General features: G+C 54.8%; 2 protein-coding genes across 2 annotated transcripts in view; both read right to left on the bottom strand.

Moving 5' to 3' along the window:
* Positions 1-17296, bottom strand: part of LOC140404548 (uncharacterized) — an 18005-nt gene extending 709 nt beyond the window's left edge. Inside the window, exons 1-5 of the mRNA XM_072493151.1 lie at positions 17147-17296; positions 10093-10166; positions 9707-9790; positions 7525-7758; positions 4266-4542 (exon numbers count right to left, since the gene is read on the bottom strand). Of these exons, the coding sequence (XP_072349252.1) occupies positions 4266-4542; positions 7525-7758; positions 9707-9790; positions 10093-10166; positions 17147-17283 (806 nt within the window). The 5' untranslated portion in view covers positions 17284-17296. The remainder of the gene's footprint in view (positions 1-4265; positions 4543-7524; positions 7759-9706; positions 9791-10092; positions 10167-17146) is intronic.
* Positions 1-18242, bottom strand: part of LOC140404784 (neuronal tyrosine-phosphorylated phosphoinositide-3-kinase adapter 1-like) — a 136287-nt gene that overhangs the window by 1963 nt on the left and 116082 nt on the right.

Below are 18242 nucleotides of genomic sequence, written 5' to 3' on the forward strand. Positions count from 1 at the left end.
ATGGCCCACTCCTGGTCCTAGTTCACGTATTGTTCGCCCCTCCCAACACTCACTCCAATTCCTCTCTCTCCCGGTTCTTGCCGGGGACGGCGGAAGGTGGCGGTGCCTGGTCCAGGATCGCCAGCTCGTCGCCAGCCTTCACTGGTGCCTGTTTGACACGTGTGGCATCGCATGGCAGCACGGTAGCACAGTGGTTAGCACGTCCACTTTGCAGTGCCGGGGACCAGAGTCCGATTCCGGCCTCGGGTCACTGTCTGTGCGGAGTCTGCACATCCTCCCAGTGTCTGCGTGGGTTTCCTCGGGTGCTCCGGTTTCCTCCCCACAGTCCAAAGATAGAACAAAGAAAAGTACAGCACAGGAACAGGCCCTTCGGCCCTCCAAGCCCGTGCCGACCATGCTGCCCGATTAAACTACAATCTTCTACACTTCCGGGGTCCGTATCCCTCTATTCCCATCATATTCATGTATTTGTCAAGATGCCCCTTAAATGTCCCTATCGTCCCTGCTTCCACTACCTCCTCCGGTAGCGAGTTCCAGGCACCCACTACCTCTGGGTAAAAATACTTCCCTCGTACATCTACTCTAAACCTTGCCCCTCTCACCTTAAACCTATGCCCCCTAGTAATTGACCCCTCTACCCCGGGGAAACGTCTCTGACCATCCACTCTGTCTATGGAGGCTTTAGAGAGGGTGCAGAAGAGATTTACCAGAATGTTGCCTGGTATGGGAGGGCATTAGCCATGAGGAGCGGTTGGATAAACTCGGTTTGTTCTCACTGGAACGAAGGAGGTTGAGGGGAGACCAGATAGAGGTATACAAAATTATGAGGGGCATAGACAGAGTGGATAGTCAGAGGCTTTTCCCCGGGGTAGAGGGGTCAATTACTAGGGGGCATAGGTTTAAGGTGAGAGGGGAAAGGTTTAGAGGAGATGTACAAGGCAAGTTTTTTTACACAGAGGGTAGTGGGTGCCTGGAACTCGCTGCCGGAGGAGGTGGTGGAAGCAGGGACGATAGTGACATTTAATTTGCCCCTGACAAATACATGAATAGGATGGGAATAGAGGGATACGGACCCAGGAAGTGCAGAAGATTTTAGTTTAGACGGGCAGCATGGTCCAGGCTTGGAGGGCCGAAGGGCCTGTTCCTGTGCATGTACTTTCCTTTGCGTGGCCTAACTAAGGTCTATACAGCTGCAACATATGCAGGTTAGGTCGATTGGCCGCGATAGATTGCCCCTGAGCGTCCAAAAGGTTAGGTGGGGTCATGGGTTTAGGGTGGGAGAGTGAGTCTATGTAGGGTGCTCTTTCCAAGGTCGGTGCAGACCCGATGGGCCGAATGGCCTCCTTCTGCACTGTAGGAATTCTATATTCACAAACACTATTAGCTCACCTCATCGCCCCCAAGATTCTGAGACGGGTTCCGGCAGGGTTTGACGCAAAGTGGTTGCTCCCCTCCCCTGACGAGAGTTCAGAACGTGGAGTCTCCGGATTGGGGGGGGGGGGGGGCATTTTGGGACTGAGATGAGGAGAAATTTCTCCACTTGAGGGTTGCGAACCGTTGGAATTCTCCACCTCCGAGAGGCGTCGATGCTCGGTCAGAGATCGATCGGATTGTCTGACAAGGACAACCATCTCCACCCCCGAGGTTTCGCTCGACACTCTCTCGAAGCATTTCCGCAACAGGAAAGCAGCAATCAAACCCAGGGCAAGCTGACCCAGAGGCATGAACTTAAGAGTCATCAGAATCATAGATTCCCTGCTGCCCAGAGGGAGGCCATTCGGCCCGTCGAGTCAACATGGCCACTGAAAGAGCATCCGACTTAAGGCCACACCTCCACCCGATTCCCAGTAACCCCACCTAACCTTTTGGACACCAAGGGGAAATTTAGCGTGGCCAATCCACCTAACCCGCACATCTTTGGACTGTGGGAGGAAACCGGAGCACCCGGAGGAAACCCACGCAGACACGGGGAGGACGTGCAGACTCCGCACAGACAGTGACTCAAGCTGGAATCGAACCTGGGACCCTGGAGCTGTGAAGCAACAGTGCTAACCACCGTGCCAAAATCGTTCGTCGTCTCCGCATTTCCCCCTCCCTCCACCCCCCCCCTCGTGGGCAGTGGGTTCCAGTCATTACCACTCGCTGGGTAAAAATGGTATTTCACCCCCCCCCGCCCGTCCCCATCGTAACCTCTTACCCAAAACCTTAAATCCTTAATTTTTTGTCCCTCGCCCCCAACGCCTTGCACCATCAGCCAATGGGAACAGCTTTTCCTCGTCGACCTTATTCCAATCCGGTCGTCAGTCATCTTGTCCACCCCGATCAAATCTCCCCCCCCCACCCCCCAACCACCTCAATCTCCTTTGCTCCGAGGGTGGGAGGAGACACTGCCCAGCTTCTCCAACCCGAACGTTGGAGCTAAAATTTCCCCCTCCTCCCCGGAACCTTTCTGGTCAATCTCCCTCCGCAGCCCTCGCCGAGACAATCAGAGCTGGATCCCGTTCGGGCCTACTGTGGTTCATTTGGTGCTGCTTCTCAAGGCCGTGGTCGGGGTGTGGGGCGATTGTTGCCCCCCCGCCACACCGTGACAAGGCTGAGGAGAAGGCGGGGCCACCTTGCTGCTTCACCCGCGTCGTGGTGCGGGGAGCACGTGAGGGGCGGGCGGGGTTCGGGAGGGGGCGGGCGGGGTTCGGGAGGGGGCGGGCGGGGTTCGGGAGGGGGCGGGCGGGGTTCGGGAGGGGGCGGGCGGGGTTCGGGAGGGGGCGGGCGGGGTTCGGGAGGGGGCGGGCGGGGTTCGGGAGGGGGCGGGCGGGGTTCGGGAGGGGGCGGGCGGGGTTCGGGAGGGGGCGGGCGGGGTTCGGGAGGGGGCGGGCGGGGTTCGGGAGGGGGCGGGCGGGGTTCGGGAGGGGGCGGGCGGGGTTCGGGAGGGGGCGGGCGGGGTTCGGGAGGGGGCGGGCGGGGTTCGGGAGGGGGCGGGCGGGGTTCGGGAGGGGGCGGGCGGGGTTCGGGAGGGGGCGGGCGGGGTTCGGGAGGGGGCGGGCGGGGTTCGGGAGGGGGCGGGCGGGGTTCGGGAGGGGGCGGGCGGGGTTCGGGAGGGGGCGGGCGGGGTCGGGAGGGGGCGGGCGGGGTTCGGGAGGGGCGGGCGGGGTTCGGGAGGGGGCGGGCGGGGTTCGGGAGGGGGCGGGCGGGGTTCGGGAGGGGGCGGGCGGGGTTCGGGAGGGGGCGGGCGGGGTTCGGGAGGGGCGGGCGGGGTTCGGGAGGGGGCGGGCGGGGTTCGGGAGGGGGCGGGCGGGGTTCGGGAGGGGGCGGGCGGGGTTCGGGAGGGGCGGCGGGGTTCGGGAGGGGCGGGCGGGGTTCGGGAGGGGGCGGGCGGGGTCGGGAGGGGGCGGGCGGGGTTCGGGAGGGGGCGGGCGGGGTTCGGGAGGGGGCGGGCGGGGTTCGGGAAGGGGCGGGCGGGGTTCGGGAGGGGGCGGGCGGGGTTCGGGAGGGGGCGGGCGGGGATCGGGAGGGCGGGAGGGGTTCGGGGGGGCGGGAGGGGTTCGGGGGGGGGGGAGGGAGGGGTTCGGGGGGGGCGGGAGGGGCTCGGGAGGGGACGGGCGGGGTTCGGGAGGGGGGGCGGGGTTCGGGAGGGGGCGGGGTTCGGGAGGGGACGGGCGGGGTTCGGGAGGGGACGGGCGGGGTTCGGGAGGGGACGGGCGGGGTTCGGGAGGGGACGGGCGGGGTTCGGGAGGGGACGGGCGGGGTTCGGGAGGGGACGGGCGGGGTTCGGGAGGGGACGGGCGGGGTTCGGGAGGGGACGGGCGGGGTTCGGGAGGGGACGGGCGGGGTTCGGGAGGGACGGGCGGGGTTCGGGAGGGGACGGGCGGGTTCGGGAGGGGGACGGGCGGGGTTCGGGAGGGGACGGGCGGGGTTCGGGAGGGGACGGGCGGGGTTCGGGAGGGGACGGGCGGGGTTCGGGAGGGGGACGGGCGGGGTCGGGAGGGGACGGGCGGGGACGGGCGGGTTCGGGAGGGGGCGGGCGGGGTTCGGGAGGGGGCGGGCGGGGTTCGGGAGGGGGCGGGCAAGCTCCCTCAGCGAAGCGGTCTTCCCAGGCCAGCCGGGGTAAGCCAGACCTCGTGGCTCTGCGGGGTGAGATCCCGAGCTCTCCGGCTCGGAGTGACTTAATGCAGCCCTGTTCCCGGCGCACCACAATTATGCTGGGATTAGAGCTCTCTATCTCTCGATGAAAATGAATGGTTTCCTTTCGAGTATTGCTAAAAAAAAACCCAGAGATATTTTGTCGAAGCCTTTTGCCTCCACGGGACGGGAATACCGAATTGTAAAGGGAACAATGCTGTTCGCTTGGAGGTTTGGCGAGTACACAGCAAAAGGCTTTGACAAAATACTTCTTCACCAAAGCAAATGTAGGTTTGTGCCTCCCTCTGGAAGAAGCCAGCTTGGTACGTACCATAAACGGGTTGCTGGGCGCGCCGCCTCCCTGGACCAACGGCCCCATCATGCGCGGTACAGCTTTGGGCTGCCCAAAGGCACCAAAACCAGCTCCTACACACACAACACACAAGAGGGACAGAGAGTCAACAAACGCACAGCCTCAAAAACCGGCTCCCTTCTCACGCGAAGGATGTAGAACCGCTGCACGATGCCCGTTTAAATCTCGCCGAAATCTGCGCTCGTCGGGGGCAAATGGCAAGGATGGCCGGATTTCGGACTCTCGCAACAATTTGGACGGCGGTGGGAAAGGGTGCTGATGGGTTGGCAAGTCGATGAGGATTGGCTGGGACGTTGCCAGGCAGCATGCAAGAGGAAACTATAAGCTCCCCCAACCTCCCAGGCAATACAAAAAGAGGTGCAAGTCCTGGACATATTCCTTTTGTTTTCAGATTAAGTGTCCCCAAGCATGAATGTGTGTCGCTTGCAGCGAGCATTAATAAACCATGCTACGAGCTTGACTGATTTGTTAAATTTGGCGGTTAGTGCAGCTTTTAGCATACTTAAAACATTGGCAACTCGCACAAATTATGAAGGACCAGGGCGAGGTAGTTAGAAGCAGTCGTTAAGGAGTTAGGTACAAATGGTTCTGAATACCAGGTTAAATGCAGGAGATTGAGAACTGAGAACAGAACATAGAACGGTACGGGCCCTTCGGCCCACAATATTGTGCCGACCATTTATCCTAATCTAAGATCAACCTAACCTACACCCCTTCAATTTACTGCTGTCCATGTGCCTGTCCAAGAGTCGCTTAAATGTCCCGAATGACTCTGACTCCACCACCTCCGCTGGCAGTGCATTCCACACCCACCACTCTCTGTGTAAAGAACCTCTGACATCTCCCCTATACCTTCCTCCAATCACCTTAAAATTATGTCCCCTCGTGACTGCCATTTCCACCCTGGGGAAAGGTCTCTGGCTATCCACTCTATCCATGCCTCTCATCACCTTGTACACCTCGATCAAGTCACCTCTCTGCCTTCTTCACTCCAGTGAGAAAAGCCCTAGCTCCCTCAACCTTTCTTCATAAGACATGCCCTCCAGTCCAGGCAGCATCCTGGTAAATCTCCTCTGTACCCTCTCCAAAGCATCCACATCCTTTCTATGAGGCAACCAGAACTGGACACAATATTCCAAGTGTGGTCTAACTAGCATTTTATAAAGATGCAGCTAAAACCTCGCAGCTCTTAAACTCAATCCCCCTGTTAATGAAAGTCAACACACCATATGCCTTCTTAACAATCCTATCAACCTGGGTGGCAACTTTGTGGGATCTATGTACGTGGACCCCAAGATCCCTCTGTTCCTCCACACTTCCAAGAATCCTGCCTTTAACCATGTATTCAACATTCAAATTTGACCTTCCAAAATGAATCACTTCACATTTATCTGGGTTGAACTCCATCTGCCACTTCTCAGCCCAGCTCCGCATCCTGTCAATGTCCTGTTGTAACCTGCAACAGCCCTCGATACTATCTACAACTCCACCAACCTTCGTGTCATCGGCAAACTTACTAACCCACCCTTCCACTTCCTCATCCAAGTCATTTATAAAAACCGCAAAGAGCAGAGGTCCCGGAACAGATCCCTGCGGGATACCACTGGTCACCGACCTCCAGGCGGAATACCTTCCATCCACTACCACTCGCTGTCTTCTTTCGGCCAGCCAATTCTGTATCCAGACAGCCAAGTTTCCCTGTATCCCATGTCCCCTAACTTTCTGACTGAGCCTCTTGTTACGGAGAGGTCCGGGGCTGCGGATTTACCTCGACGAGGGGTTTAGGGTTGAAGCAGAAACCGTGCCGACGTTCCATCTGGGTTAGCGAAGGATACGGGCGGATGACTTGTTGCCAGCAGCATTGGTGTAACACGATGTGGGGGTGGAAGTAGAGACACGGCGATAAATTAGCGAAGACGGCAAACTTTAGACTCAGACAGGGCGGCGAATGCCGGGATCGGTGTTCAAGCAACTGGACACCTTAGCGGCCAGCCCAGGATAGCTACAGATTGAGAGTATCTATCCAGCCCTTCACAATTTCCCCTCCTAGAGTAGGCAGAGTTGTGTATTGAACAGGCTCCCTGATGCCACCTCTCAACGGGGAAGGTTATGGGTCAGCTATCTAATTTCCTTCCCTCCGCCATTGGTGGTCTTGGCAATTTAACCCTTCCAGCCGTGAATGGCGCATCCTGGTTTGCAAGACAGCTCGGCATTTTGGGAGCCAGAGGTGCAACTAAAGCACCGTAAAAGCTTGGGCTGATGGACTTTTATTTATATTAAGATGGTCCCCTGTGGAGTTGTTAATTAGAGACATTGTGTTCAGCTTAGCAAGGTGATGTAGTTAATGGGAGGAGCCAGGGTTTCAAGCAATCTCTGCATACAATAATAATAATCTTTATTAGTGTCACAAGTCGGCTTACATTATCACTGCAATGAAGTTACTGTGAAAATCCCCTCGTCGCCACACTCCGGCGCCTGTTCGGGTACACGGAGGGAGTATTCAGAATGTCCCATTCCCCTAACAAGCACGTCTTTCGGGACTTGTGGGAGGAAACCGGAGCACCCGGAGGAAACCCACGCAGACGCGGGGGAGAACGTGCAGACTCCGCACAGGCAGTGACCCAAGCCGGGAATCGAACCAGGGAGCCTGGCGCTGTGAGGCAACAGTGCTAACCGCCGTGCGACCGTCCTGAGTGCTAACTGCATTGAAAAGTGGATTGGGGTCGGAGATGGTTTCGTTTGAGGGGGGGTAAAGATAGCAGTTAAGGGTCACGATGCCACTGTATTGATTAGCAATGTTTGAGGGGCAATTGTCCGCCATTTTCTGCATGTATTCCAAGGCAAGTTCTGATCTTACAGCCACAGGATACGGGGAGCGGGTTTGATAGCAGAGGCGGAAGATCGCACTGAATGGCAAAGTGGGCTCGAGGGGCTGAATGGTCGGTTTCTGCTTCTACTTTCTGTGTTGACGTTTATCTAGCAACGCCGTCGTCTCGAAAGGTGGGGCAGGAGACTTACAGAATGACTGACATTACCGTTATGTTGTTGGGCAAAGGCCTGCTGCTGTTGCAGGAATGACTGTTGCTGACTGTAGCCTTGTTGCTGCGTGCTGGCCAGCTGTTGAGCATACATCTGCTGCTGTTGATGATGATGATGCTGCTGCTGCTGCTGCTGGGGGAAGGGGTGCTGCGGGAAGCCGGCAAACCCCCCGGGGACCGCGCTGGCCGTGACAGGCCCGTACCCCGGGGGCACCCCGCCGTACATCAGAGCTGCACAAAAACAAAAACGGGCATGAGGGCACAGATCCCCGCTTCAAACGCCCCCCCCCCCCCCCCCGTTTCACCGTTGTGCGATGTTGACACCGGGTGCAAGCGGCGAGCATTGTTGGGACGAAAGCGGCTCACTGCGTGAGAGGGGAGGGCAGCGCAAGCGGATTGCGATAGCCAGCCGCAGCCTTGCGAGGCGGATGACAAAACCTACGCTCGCCACGCCCCACCACCCTCGCTCCCTCCTCTGCCACCCCGGACCCTTGGAGGGCTGACGAGTTCCAAAGTACGAGCAGTCTCCACCCCCCCCCACCCCAGTCTCTTCCTGCACCGCCCCCCCCCCCCCCCCCCCCCCCCCCACACCTCTGTAACCGTGCAGCACTGAAAACTCCTGCATGTAAACAACTTCCTGTCACGGTGTAGTTAACGCTCTGGCCAGCAGGTGGGGCTACCGGGCAACATGTAAAACTGGGGGATTTACCGGAATACTGAAACCGTTAATGCTGACACCAGCTCGGGACATCTTCACAATCGACGATGTACTTCCCGTCGGTTAATAAGCTCCCCTTCTGTCCACGACTGGTGGCGGCGTCGCAGCTGAAATCTCCTCCCTAAATCTCTCCCTCTTTAAATCCTACCCGCTTTGACCGCGCAGTTGGTCACCTGACCAAATATACGGTCAATGTCCGCCTCCTGAAGCACCTGGGGATGTTCTGTTACATTAGGGCGCGATATAATGTAGAAACTGTGTAAAACACTAGTGAGGCCTCAACTGGAGTACTGCGCGCCGTTCTTGTTGCCACATTACAGCAAGGATGTCATTGCTCTGGAGAGCGTGCAGAGGTTTACTGGAATGTTACCAGGGATGGAGAATTGCAGCTACGAGGAGAGATGGGAGAGGTTGGAGGGGGGGGGGGGGGGTTCCCTTGGAACAGAGAAGGCCGAGGGGGGAGGGGGGAGCGACATGATTGCGACGGACACAATTGTGAGGGGTAGAGGTGGAGTGGACAGGAGGAGCATGTTTCCCCCTGGTAGAGAGGTCAAAAAGCAGGGGTCACCAGTTCAAGCTCAGTGGCAGAAGGTGTAGAGGGGACGTGAGGAAGAACTTTCTTGCGCAGAGGGTGGCGGGAGTCTGGAATTCGCTGCCCGGGTTGGTGGTGGAGGCAGAGACCCTCAACTCTTTTAAAATGTACCTGGATCTGCACCGTGAGTTGCTGTGAGATACAGGGCTACGGGGCGGGTGCAGGGAAGGTGGGATTAGAAAGGGCACCGTGGGTGTCTTTGGGTCGACACGGGCAAGCTGGGCCGAATGGCCTCCTCCTGTGCTGTAACTTTTCTCTGGTTCTATATAAATGCAATGCTCATGCCGTGACAGTGCTAAGGAAGAGGGTAAGCTCCCCAAAACGGATATGCACCCGGCAAAATGCAGGGTTTCCGCGCACTCCGCTTCCCTCGGCGTTGAGGCGAGCGGAAAATATCTCCCGGGGGTCACTCCTGCTGCTTTCGCCACCATCCCCTGCGCGTTCACCAGCAGTAAACGGTCCTCTGGGTACGGACAAGGTGGCTTTGAAATGCTCTGATGCGGACCCGCCCCCACATCGCGACAATCTCTGCCGGGCTGGCCGTGGTACGCGGGAAGAGGCGGCCAAGAAGCCGGTGCTTGGCCCTTGGCGCGCGGGGGACGTGCGCGGGGGTGCCTGGAGGGGCCACGTCCTGGCGTTGCCCGACAAGCGGCCCAGCGAAACTCCAAGGCGCCTCACAAGAAAAGGCAGAGGTTTGCAAAATAAAAAAGGGAAAATAAGAGGGCGGCTGTGGAGCCAGGGAAACTGGAAGGTGACACTGGGTCGAGCGCGCAGGACAGTCAGAAGCAGAGGAGGGTGGGTGAAGCTCGGAGCAAAAGCGTCGGCAATACCTGCTGCCAGAGAGAGCGAGAGAGACTGCACAGACTCACCTGGCACCATTCCGTTGGTCTGGAACGGGTTGGTAGAAGCAACTCGAGGTGCGGCAGAAGGGGCAGCGAATGGATTACTGAAAGCTAAAATGCAGGGAAGAGAGAGGAAGGAGGAACAAAAACAAAAACAAAAAAAAGGGGGAGAGAAGATTAATGACGGATCACCAGGGAGAGCGACTAAGCAGACAGCACCGACACCACCCGAAGAGACCCTGCGGGCAAGGACCCGGAGGGGGGAGTCATTTCTCAAAGTGGCAGCAGTCCGGGAGGGCAGGGCTGCCCACGGTGGGGCAGGGGGGAGAGGGAGATCGATATCCATCGGGCAGCAAAGGCACGGTTAGAAAGCAAGGTAATAGACTGTAAACGTGAATTGTCTATCAAGATACCTCCAAAGCCGGGTGCATTGGTGGGGACTGCTTGCTGTGCAGGCACGTGGCTCCCACTCATCGTCCCGGAGATACTGCAACGAAAAGAAGAAAAGTTAGCACCTTCCTGTAAAAATATGAAGGCAGCTTCACCCTGTATCTAACCTCGTGCGGTACCTGTCCTGGGAGTGTTAGATGGGGACAGTGTAGAGGGAGATTTACTCTGTATCTAACCCCGTGCTGTACCTGTCCTGGGAGTGTTTGATGGGGACAGTGTAGAGGGAGCTTTACTCGGTATCTAACCCCGTGCTGTACCTGTCCTGGGTGTGTTTGATGGGGCAGTGTAGAGGGAGCTTTACTCTGTATATAACACCGTGCTGTACCTGTCCTGGGAGTGTTTGATGGGGACAGTGTAGAGGGAGCTTTACTCTGTATCTAACCCTGTGCTGTACCTGTCCTGGGAGTGTTTGATGGGGACAGTGTAGAGGGAGCTTTACTCTGTATCTAACCCCGTGCTGTATCTGTCCTGGGAGTGTTTGATGGGGACAGTGTAGAGGGAGATTTACTCTGTATCTAACCCCGTGCTGTACCTGTCCTGGGAGTGTTTGATGGGGACAGTGTAGAGGGAGATTTACTCTGTATCTAATCCTGTGCTGTACCTGTCCTGGGAGTGTTTGATGGGGACAGTGTAGAGGGAGCTTTTCTCTGTATCTAACCCCGTGCTGTACCTGTCCTGGGAGTGTTTGATGGGGACAGTGTAGAGGGAGCTTTACTCTGTATCTAACCCCGTGCTGTACCTGTCCTGGGAGTGTTTGATGGGGACAGTGTAGAGGGAGATTTACTCTGTATCTAATCCTGTGCTGTACCTGTCCTGGGAGTGTTTGATCGGGACAGTGTAGAGTGAGCTTTGCTCGGTATCTGACCCCGTGCTGTACCTGTCCTGGGAGTGCTTGCTGGCGACAGTGTAGAGGGAGCTTTACTCTGTATCTAACCCCGTGCTGTACCTGTCCTGGGAGTGTTTGATGAGGACAGTGTAGAGGGAGCTTTACTCTGTATCTAACCCCGTGCTGTACCTGTCCTGGGAGTGTTTGATGGGGACAGTGTAGAGGGAGCTTTACTCTGTATCTAACCCCGTGCTGTACCTGTCCTGGGAGTGTTTGATGGGGACAGTGTAGAGGGAGCTTTACTCTGTGTCTAACCCCGTGCTGTACCTGTCCTGGGAGTGTTTGATGGGGAAAATGTAGAGGGAGCTTTACAAAGTGCTCTCATATTACCATAATAGAACATACAGTGCAGAAGGAGGCCACTCGGCCCATCGAGTCTGCACCGACCCACTTAAGCCCTCACTTCCACCCTATCCCCGTAACCCAATAACCCCTCCTAACCTTTTTGGTCACTAAGGGCAATTTATCACGGTCAATCCACCTAACCTGCACGTCTTTGGACTGTGGGAGGAAACCGGAGCACCCGGAGGAAACCCACGCAGACACGGGGAGAACGTGCAGACTCCCCACAGACAGTGACCCAGCGGGGAATTGAACCTGGGACCCTGGCGCTGTGAAGCCACAGTGCTATCCACTTGTGCTACCATGCTGCCACAACTCGGTATCTACCTCCCTGCTGTCCCTGTCCTGGGAGCATTTGATGGGGACAGTGTAGAACAAAGAAGGATAGAGAAAAATTACAGCACAGGAACAGGCCCTTCGGCCCTCCCAGCCTGCGTCGATCCAGATCCTCTATTTAAAACTGTCGCCTATTTTCTAAGGATCTGAATCCCTCTGTTCCCGGCCCATTCATGGATCTGTCCAGATACATCTTGAATGATGCTATCGTGCCCGCCTCTACCGGCAAAGCGTTCCAGACACCCACCACCCTCTGTGTAAAAAACTTTCCACGCACATCTCCCTTCAACTTTCCCCCTCTCACCTTAAACTCGTGATCCCGAGTAATTGAGTCCCCCACTCTGGGGAAAAAGCTTGTTGCTATCCACCCTGTCCATACCTCTCAATTAGGTCCCCCCTCAACCCCCGTCTTTCTAATGAAAATAATCCTAATCTACTCAACCTCTCTTCATAGCTAGCACCCTCCATACCAGGCAACGTCCTGGTGAACCTCCTCTGCACCTTCTCCAAAGCATCCACATCCTTCTGGTAATGTGGCGACCAGAACTGCACGCAGTATTCCAAATGTGGCCTAACCAAAGTCCTATACAACTGTAACATGACCTGCCAACTCTTGTTCTCAATACGCCTTCCGATGAAGGAAAGCATGCCGTATGCCTTCTTGACCACTCTATCGACCTGCGTTGCCACCTTCAGAGTACAATGGACGTGAACTCCCAGATCTCTCTGTACATCAATTTTCCGCAGGACTCTTCCATGACCGTATAGTCCGCTCTTGAATTGGATCTTCCAAAATGCATCACATTGCATTTGCCTGGATTGAACTCCATCTGCCATTTCTCTGCCCGACTCCCCAATCTATCTATATTCTGCTGTATTCTCTGACAGTCCCCCTCGCTATCTGCAACTCCACCAATCTTAGTGTCATCTGCAAACTTGCTAATCAGACCACCTATAACTTCCTCCAGATCATTTATGTATATCACAAACAACAGCGGTCCCAGCACGGATCCCTGTGGAACACCACTGGTCACAGTTCTCCATTTTGAGAAACTCCCTTCCACTACTACGCTCTGTCTCCTGTTGCCCAGCCAGTTCTTTATCCATCTAGCTAGTACACCCTGGACCCCATGAGACTTCACTTTCTCCATCAGCCTACCATGGGGAACCTTATCAAATGCCTTACTGAAGTCCATGTATATGACATCTACAGCCCTTCCCTCATCAATCAACTTTGTCACTTCCTCAAAGAATTCTATTAAGTTGGTAAGACATGACCTTCCCTGCACAAAACTATGTTGCCTATTACTGACAAGCCCATTTTCTTCCAAATGGGAATCGATCCTATCCCTCAGTATCTTCTCCAGCAGCTTCCCTACCACTGACATTGGGCTCACCGGTCTATAATTACCTGAATTATCCCTGCTTCCCTTCTTAAACAAGGGGACAACATTAGCAATTCTCCAGTCCTCCAGTACCTCACCCGTGTTCAAGGATGCTGCAAAGATATCTGTTAAGGCCCTGGCTATTTCCTCTCTCTCTTCCCTCAGTAACCTGGGATAGATCCCATCCGGACCTGGGGACTTGTCCACCTTAGTGCCTTTTAGAATACCCAACACATCCTCCCTCCTTATGCCGACTTGACCTAGAGTAATCCAACATCTATCCCTAACCTCAACATCCGTCATGTCCCTCTCCTCGGTGAATACCGATGCAAAGTACTCGTTAAGAATCTCACCCATTTTCTCTGACTCCACGCATAAATTCCCTCTTTTGTCTTTGAGTGGGCCAATCCTTTCTCTAGTTACCCTCTTGCTCCTTATATATGAATAAAATGCTTTGGGATTTTCTTTAAACCTGTTTGCTAAAGACATTTCATGACCCCTTTTAGCCCTCATGATTCCTCGTTTCAGATTGGTCCTACATTCCCAATATTCTTCCAAAGCTTCATCTGTGTTCAGTCGCCTAGACCTTGTGTATGCTTCCTTTTTCATCTTAGCTAGTCTCACAATTCCACCCGTCATCCATGGTTCCCTAATCTTGCCATTTCTATCCCTCATTTTCACAGGGACATGTCTGTCCTGCACTCTAATCAACCTCTCTTTAAAAACCTCCCACATATCAACTGTAGATTTACCCTTAAACAGCTGCTCCCAATCCACATTCCCGAGCTCCTGCCGAATTTTGTTATACTTGGCCTTTCTCCAATTTAGCACTCTTCCTTTAGGACCACTCGCGTCTTTGTCCATGAGTATTCTAAAACTGACCGAATTGTGATCGCTATTCCCAAAGTAATCACCGACTGAAACTTCAACCACCTGGCCGGGATCATTCCCCAATACCAGGTCCAGTATGGCCCCTTCCCGAGCTGGACTATTTACATACTGCTCTAAAAATACTCCTGGATGCTTCTTACAAATTCTGCTCCATCTAGACCTCTGACACTAAGTGTGTCCCAGTCAATGTTGGGAAAATTAAAATCTCCTATCACCACCACCCTGTTGCTCCTACATCTTGCCATAATCGGTTTACATATTTGTACCTCTACTTCACGCTCGCTGTTGGGAGGCCTGTAGTACAGCCCCAACATTGTTACCGCACCCTTCCTATTTGTGAGCTCTGCCCATATCGCCTCAGTGCTCGAATCCTCCATTGTGCCCTCCTTCAACACAGCTGTGATATCCTCTCTGACCAGTAATCCAACTCCACCACCCCTTTTACCTCCCTCTCTATCCCGCCTGAAGCATCGATATCCTGGGATATTTAGTTGCCAATCATGCCCTTCCCTCAACCAAGTCTCAGTGATAGCAATAACATCCTATTCCCAGGTACTAATCCAAGCCCTAAGTCCATCTGCCTTACCTGATACACTTCTCGCATTGAAACAAATGCACCTCAGACCACCTGTCCCTTTGCGTTCATCATCTGCTCCCTGCCTACTCTTCCCCTTAGTCACGCTGACTTCATGATATACTTCCTTACAGGCTTTAGTTACTACCTCCTTACGGTTCACTAACCTCCTCATTTAGTTCCCATCCCCCTGCCACATTAGTTTAAACCCTCCCCAACAGTGTTAGCAAAAGCACCCCCAAGGACATTGGTTCCAGTCCTGCCCAGGTGTAGACAGTCCAATTTGTAGTCGTCCCACCTCCCCCGAACCAGTCCCAATGTCCCAAAAATCTGAACCCCTCCATCCTGCACCATTTCTCAAGCCACGCATTCATCCTGCCTATTCTTTCATTTCTACTCTGACTATCTCGTGGCACTGGTAGCAATCCTGAGATTACTACCTCTGAGGTCTGACTTTTTAACTTATCTCCTAACTCCCTAAATTCTGCTTGTAGGACCTCATCCAGTTTTGTACCTATATCATTGGTGCCTATATGCACCGTGACAACTGGCTGTTCACCCTCCCCCTTCAGTATGTCCTGCAGCCGATCTGAGACATCCCTGACCCGATCACCTGGGAGGCAATATACAATTCGGGAGTCTCGTTTTCGACCACAGAACCGCCTATCTACTCCCCTTACAGAAGACAGAGGGTGGTGGTTGATGGGAAATGTTCAGAATGGAGTTCAGTTACAAGTGGCGTACCACAAGGATCTGTTCTGGGGCCGTTGCTGTTTGTCATTTTTATCAATGACCTAGAGGAAGGCGCAGAAGGGTGGGTGAGTAAATTTGCAGACGACACTAAAGTCGGTGGTGTTGTCGATAGTGTGGAAGGAAGTAGCAGGTTACAGAGGGACATAGATAAGCTGCAGAGCTGGGCTGAGAGGTGGCAAATGGAGTTTAATGTAGAGAAGTGTGAGGTGATTCACTTTGGAAGGAATAACAGGAATGCGGAATATTTGGCTAATGGTAAAGTTCTTGGAAGTGTGGATGAGCAGAGGGATCTAGGTGTCCATGTACATAGATCCCTGAATGTTGCCACCCAGGTTGATAGGGTTGTGAAGAAGGCCTATGGAGTGTTGGCCTTTATTGGTAGAGGGATTGAGTTCCGGAGTCAGGAGGTCATGTTGCAGCTGTACAAAACTCTGGTACGGCCGCATTTGGAGTATTGCGTACAGTTCTGGTCACCGCATTATAGGAAGGACGTGGAGGCTTTGGAGCGGGTGCAGAGGAGATTTACCAGGATGTTGCCTGGTATGGAGGGAAAATCTTACGAGGAAAGGCTGATGGACTTGAGGTTGTTTTCGTTGGAGAGAAGAAGGTTAAGAGGAGACTTAATAGAGGCATACAAAATGATCAGGGGGTTAGATAGGGTGGACAGTGAGAGCCTTCTCCCGCGGATGGAAATGGCTGGCACGAGGGGACATAGCTTTAAACTGAGGGGTAATAGATATAGGACAGAGGTAGGTTCTTTACGCAAAGAGTGGTGAGGCCGTGGAATGCCCTACCGGCAACAGTAGTGAACTCGCCAACATTGAGGGCATTTAAAAGTTTATTGGATAAGCATATGGATGATAATGGCATAGTGTAGGTTAGATGGCTTTTGTTACGGTGCAAGATCGTGGGCCGAAGGGCCTGTACTGCGCTGTATCGTTCTATGTTCTATGTTCCATGTTCTTACAATTGAATCCCCTATGACTATGAAGAGGGAGATTTACTCTGTATCTAACCCCGTGCTTTACCTGTCCTGGGAGTGTTTTATGGGGACAGTGTAGAGGGAGCTTTACTCTGTATCTAACCCCGTGCTGTACCTGTCCTGGGAGTGTTTGATGGGGACAGTGTAGAGGGAGCTTTACTCTGTATCTACCCCCGTGCTGTACCTGTCCTGGGAGTGTTTGATGGGGACAGTGTAGAGGGAGCTTTACTCTGTATCTAACCCCGTGCTGTACCTGTCCTGGGAGTGTTTGATGGGGACAGTGTAGAGGGAGCTTTACTCTGTATCTACCCCCGTGCTGTACCTGTCCTGGGAGTGTTTGATGGGGACAGTGTAGAGGGAGCTTTACTCTGTATGTAACCCCGTGCTGTACCTGTCCTGAGAGTGTTTGATGGGGACAGTGTAGAGGGAGCTTTACTCTGTATCTACCCCCGTGCTGTACCTGTCCTGGGAGTGTTTGATGGGGACAGTGTAGAGGGAGCTTTATTCTGTATCTAACCCCGTGCTGTATCTGTCCTGGGAGTGTTTGATGGGGACAGTGTCGAGGAAGCTTTACTCTGTATCTAACCCCGTGCTGTACCTGTCCTGGGAGTGTTTGATGGGACAGATCAGCAGGCTAGCTGTTGGCTCTGTGCAATATGATGCAGTTGCCAACTCTGTCAACAATAAAGAAATAAAGAGAGGTGGCGAGGGATGTTGAATAGGGCGAATCATGTTCTCAGCCGCTTTGTGCAAGGTTAAGATCCAGCTCCCTCAGCGCGCACATCGTTGAACTTGCCAAACACATTAAACGACGAGAGGAAGGGTCGAGGCGAAGACGAGTGGAGGGGAGAGGAGGTCAGCATTGTACCTGCTAGTGCCAGCACTGGCATTACTTGAAGGCACTCCCATACTGAAGATGCTGTTGTACTCAGCCGCTGTGTACTGGCTGGACGAGGCTGGAGGCTGCACGCTCGGCGCCGAAGAGGTGAAAGCGAAGCCGGACATCTGACCACCTGCTGTTGGGAGACATCGGTGAGGAGGGAAAGATAGTTAATGCTGCGTCCCTTTGCTCCGCGGGGGTGCTGTTTGGGCAGTACCACGGGAAGACACACTTTGCTGAACCACAACCCCAGGACCTACCTGCATTCAAATAGAACCTTTCACAGAGCAAGATGTCCCAGTGTGCTTTTCAGGAGCACTCGAATACAGAGTGCAACGCCGAGCCACATACAGCCATCACAGAAACAGAGAGAGTAGGGGGAGGCCATTCGGCCCTTCGAGCCCGCTCCGCCATTTATCACGACCATGACTGATCATCCAACTCAATCGCCTAATGCTGCTTTAGGCCCGTGGTCTTTGGCCTCCTTCGCCCCAAGTGCTATATCACACTCCTTAAAATCATCTTTGGGCCTCGGCTACTTCCCGTGGTAACGGATTCCACAGCCCCCCCCCCACCATCGGGAACATCCTTCCTGCATCGACCCTGTCCAGACCCCCCCACCATCGGGAACATCCTTCCTGCATCGACCCTGTCCAGACCCCCCCACCATCGGGAACATCCTTCCTGCATCTACCCTGTCCAGTCCCCCCCACCATCGGGAACATCCTTCCTGCATCGACCCTGTCCAGTCCCCCCCCCCCACCATCGGGAACATCCTTCCTGCATCGACCCTGTCCAGTCCCCCCCCACCATCGGGAACATCCTTCCTGCATCGACCCTGTCCAGTCCCCCCCCACCATCGGGAACATCCTTCCTGCATCGACCCTGTCCAGTCCGCCCCCACCATCGGGAACATCCTTCCTGCATCGACCCTGTCCAGTCCCCCCCCACCATCGGGAACATCCTTCCTGCATCGACCCTGTCCAGTCCCCCCCACCATCGGGAACATCCTTCCTGCATCGACCCTGTCCAGTCCCCCCCCCCCCCCCCCCCCGCCCCACCATCGGGAACATCCTTCCTGCAT

Source organism: Scyliorhinus torazame, chromosome 31 (genome assembly GCF_047496885.1).
Source record: "Scyliorhinus torazame isolate Kashiwa2021f chromosome 31, sScyTor2.1, whole genome shotgun sequence".
Classification (NCBI taxonomy): domain Eukaryota; kingdom Metazoa; phylum Chordata; class Chondrichthyes; order Carcharhiniformes; family Scyliorhinidae; genus Scyliorhinus; species Scyliorhinus torazame.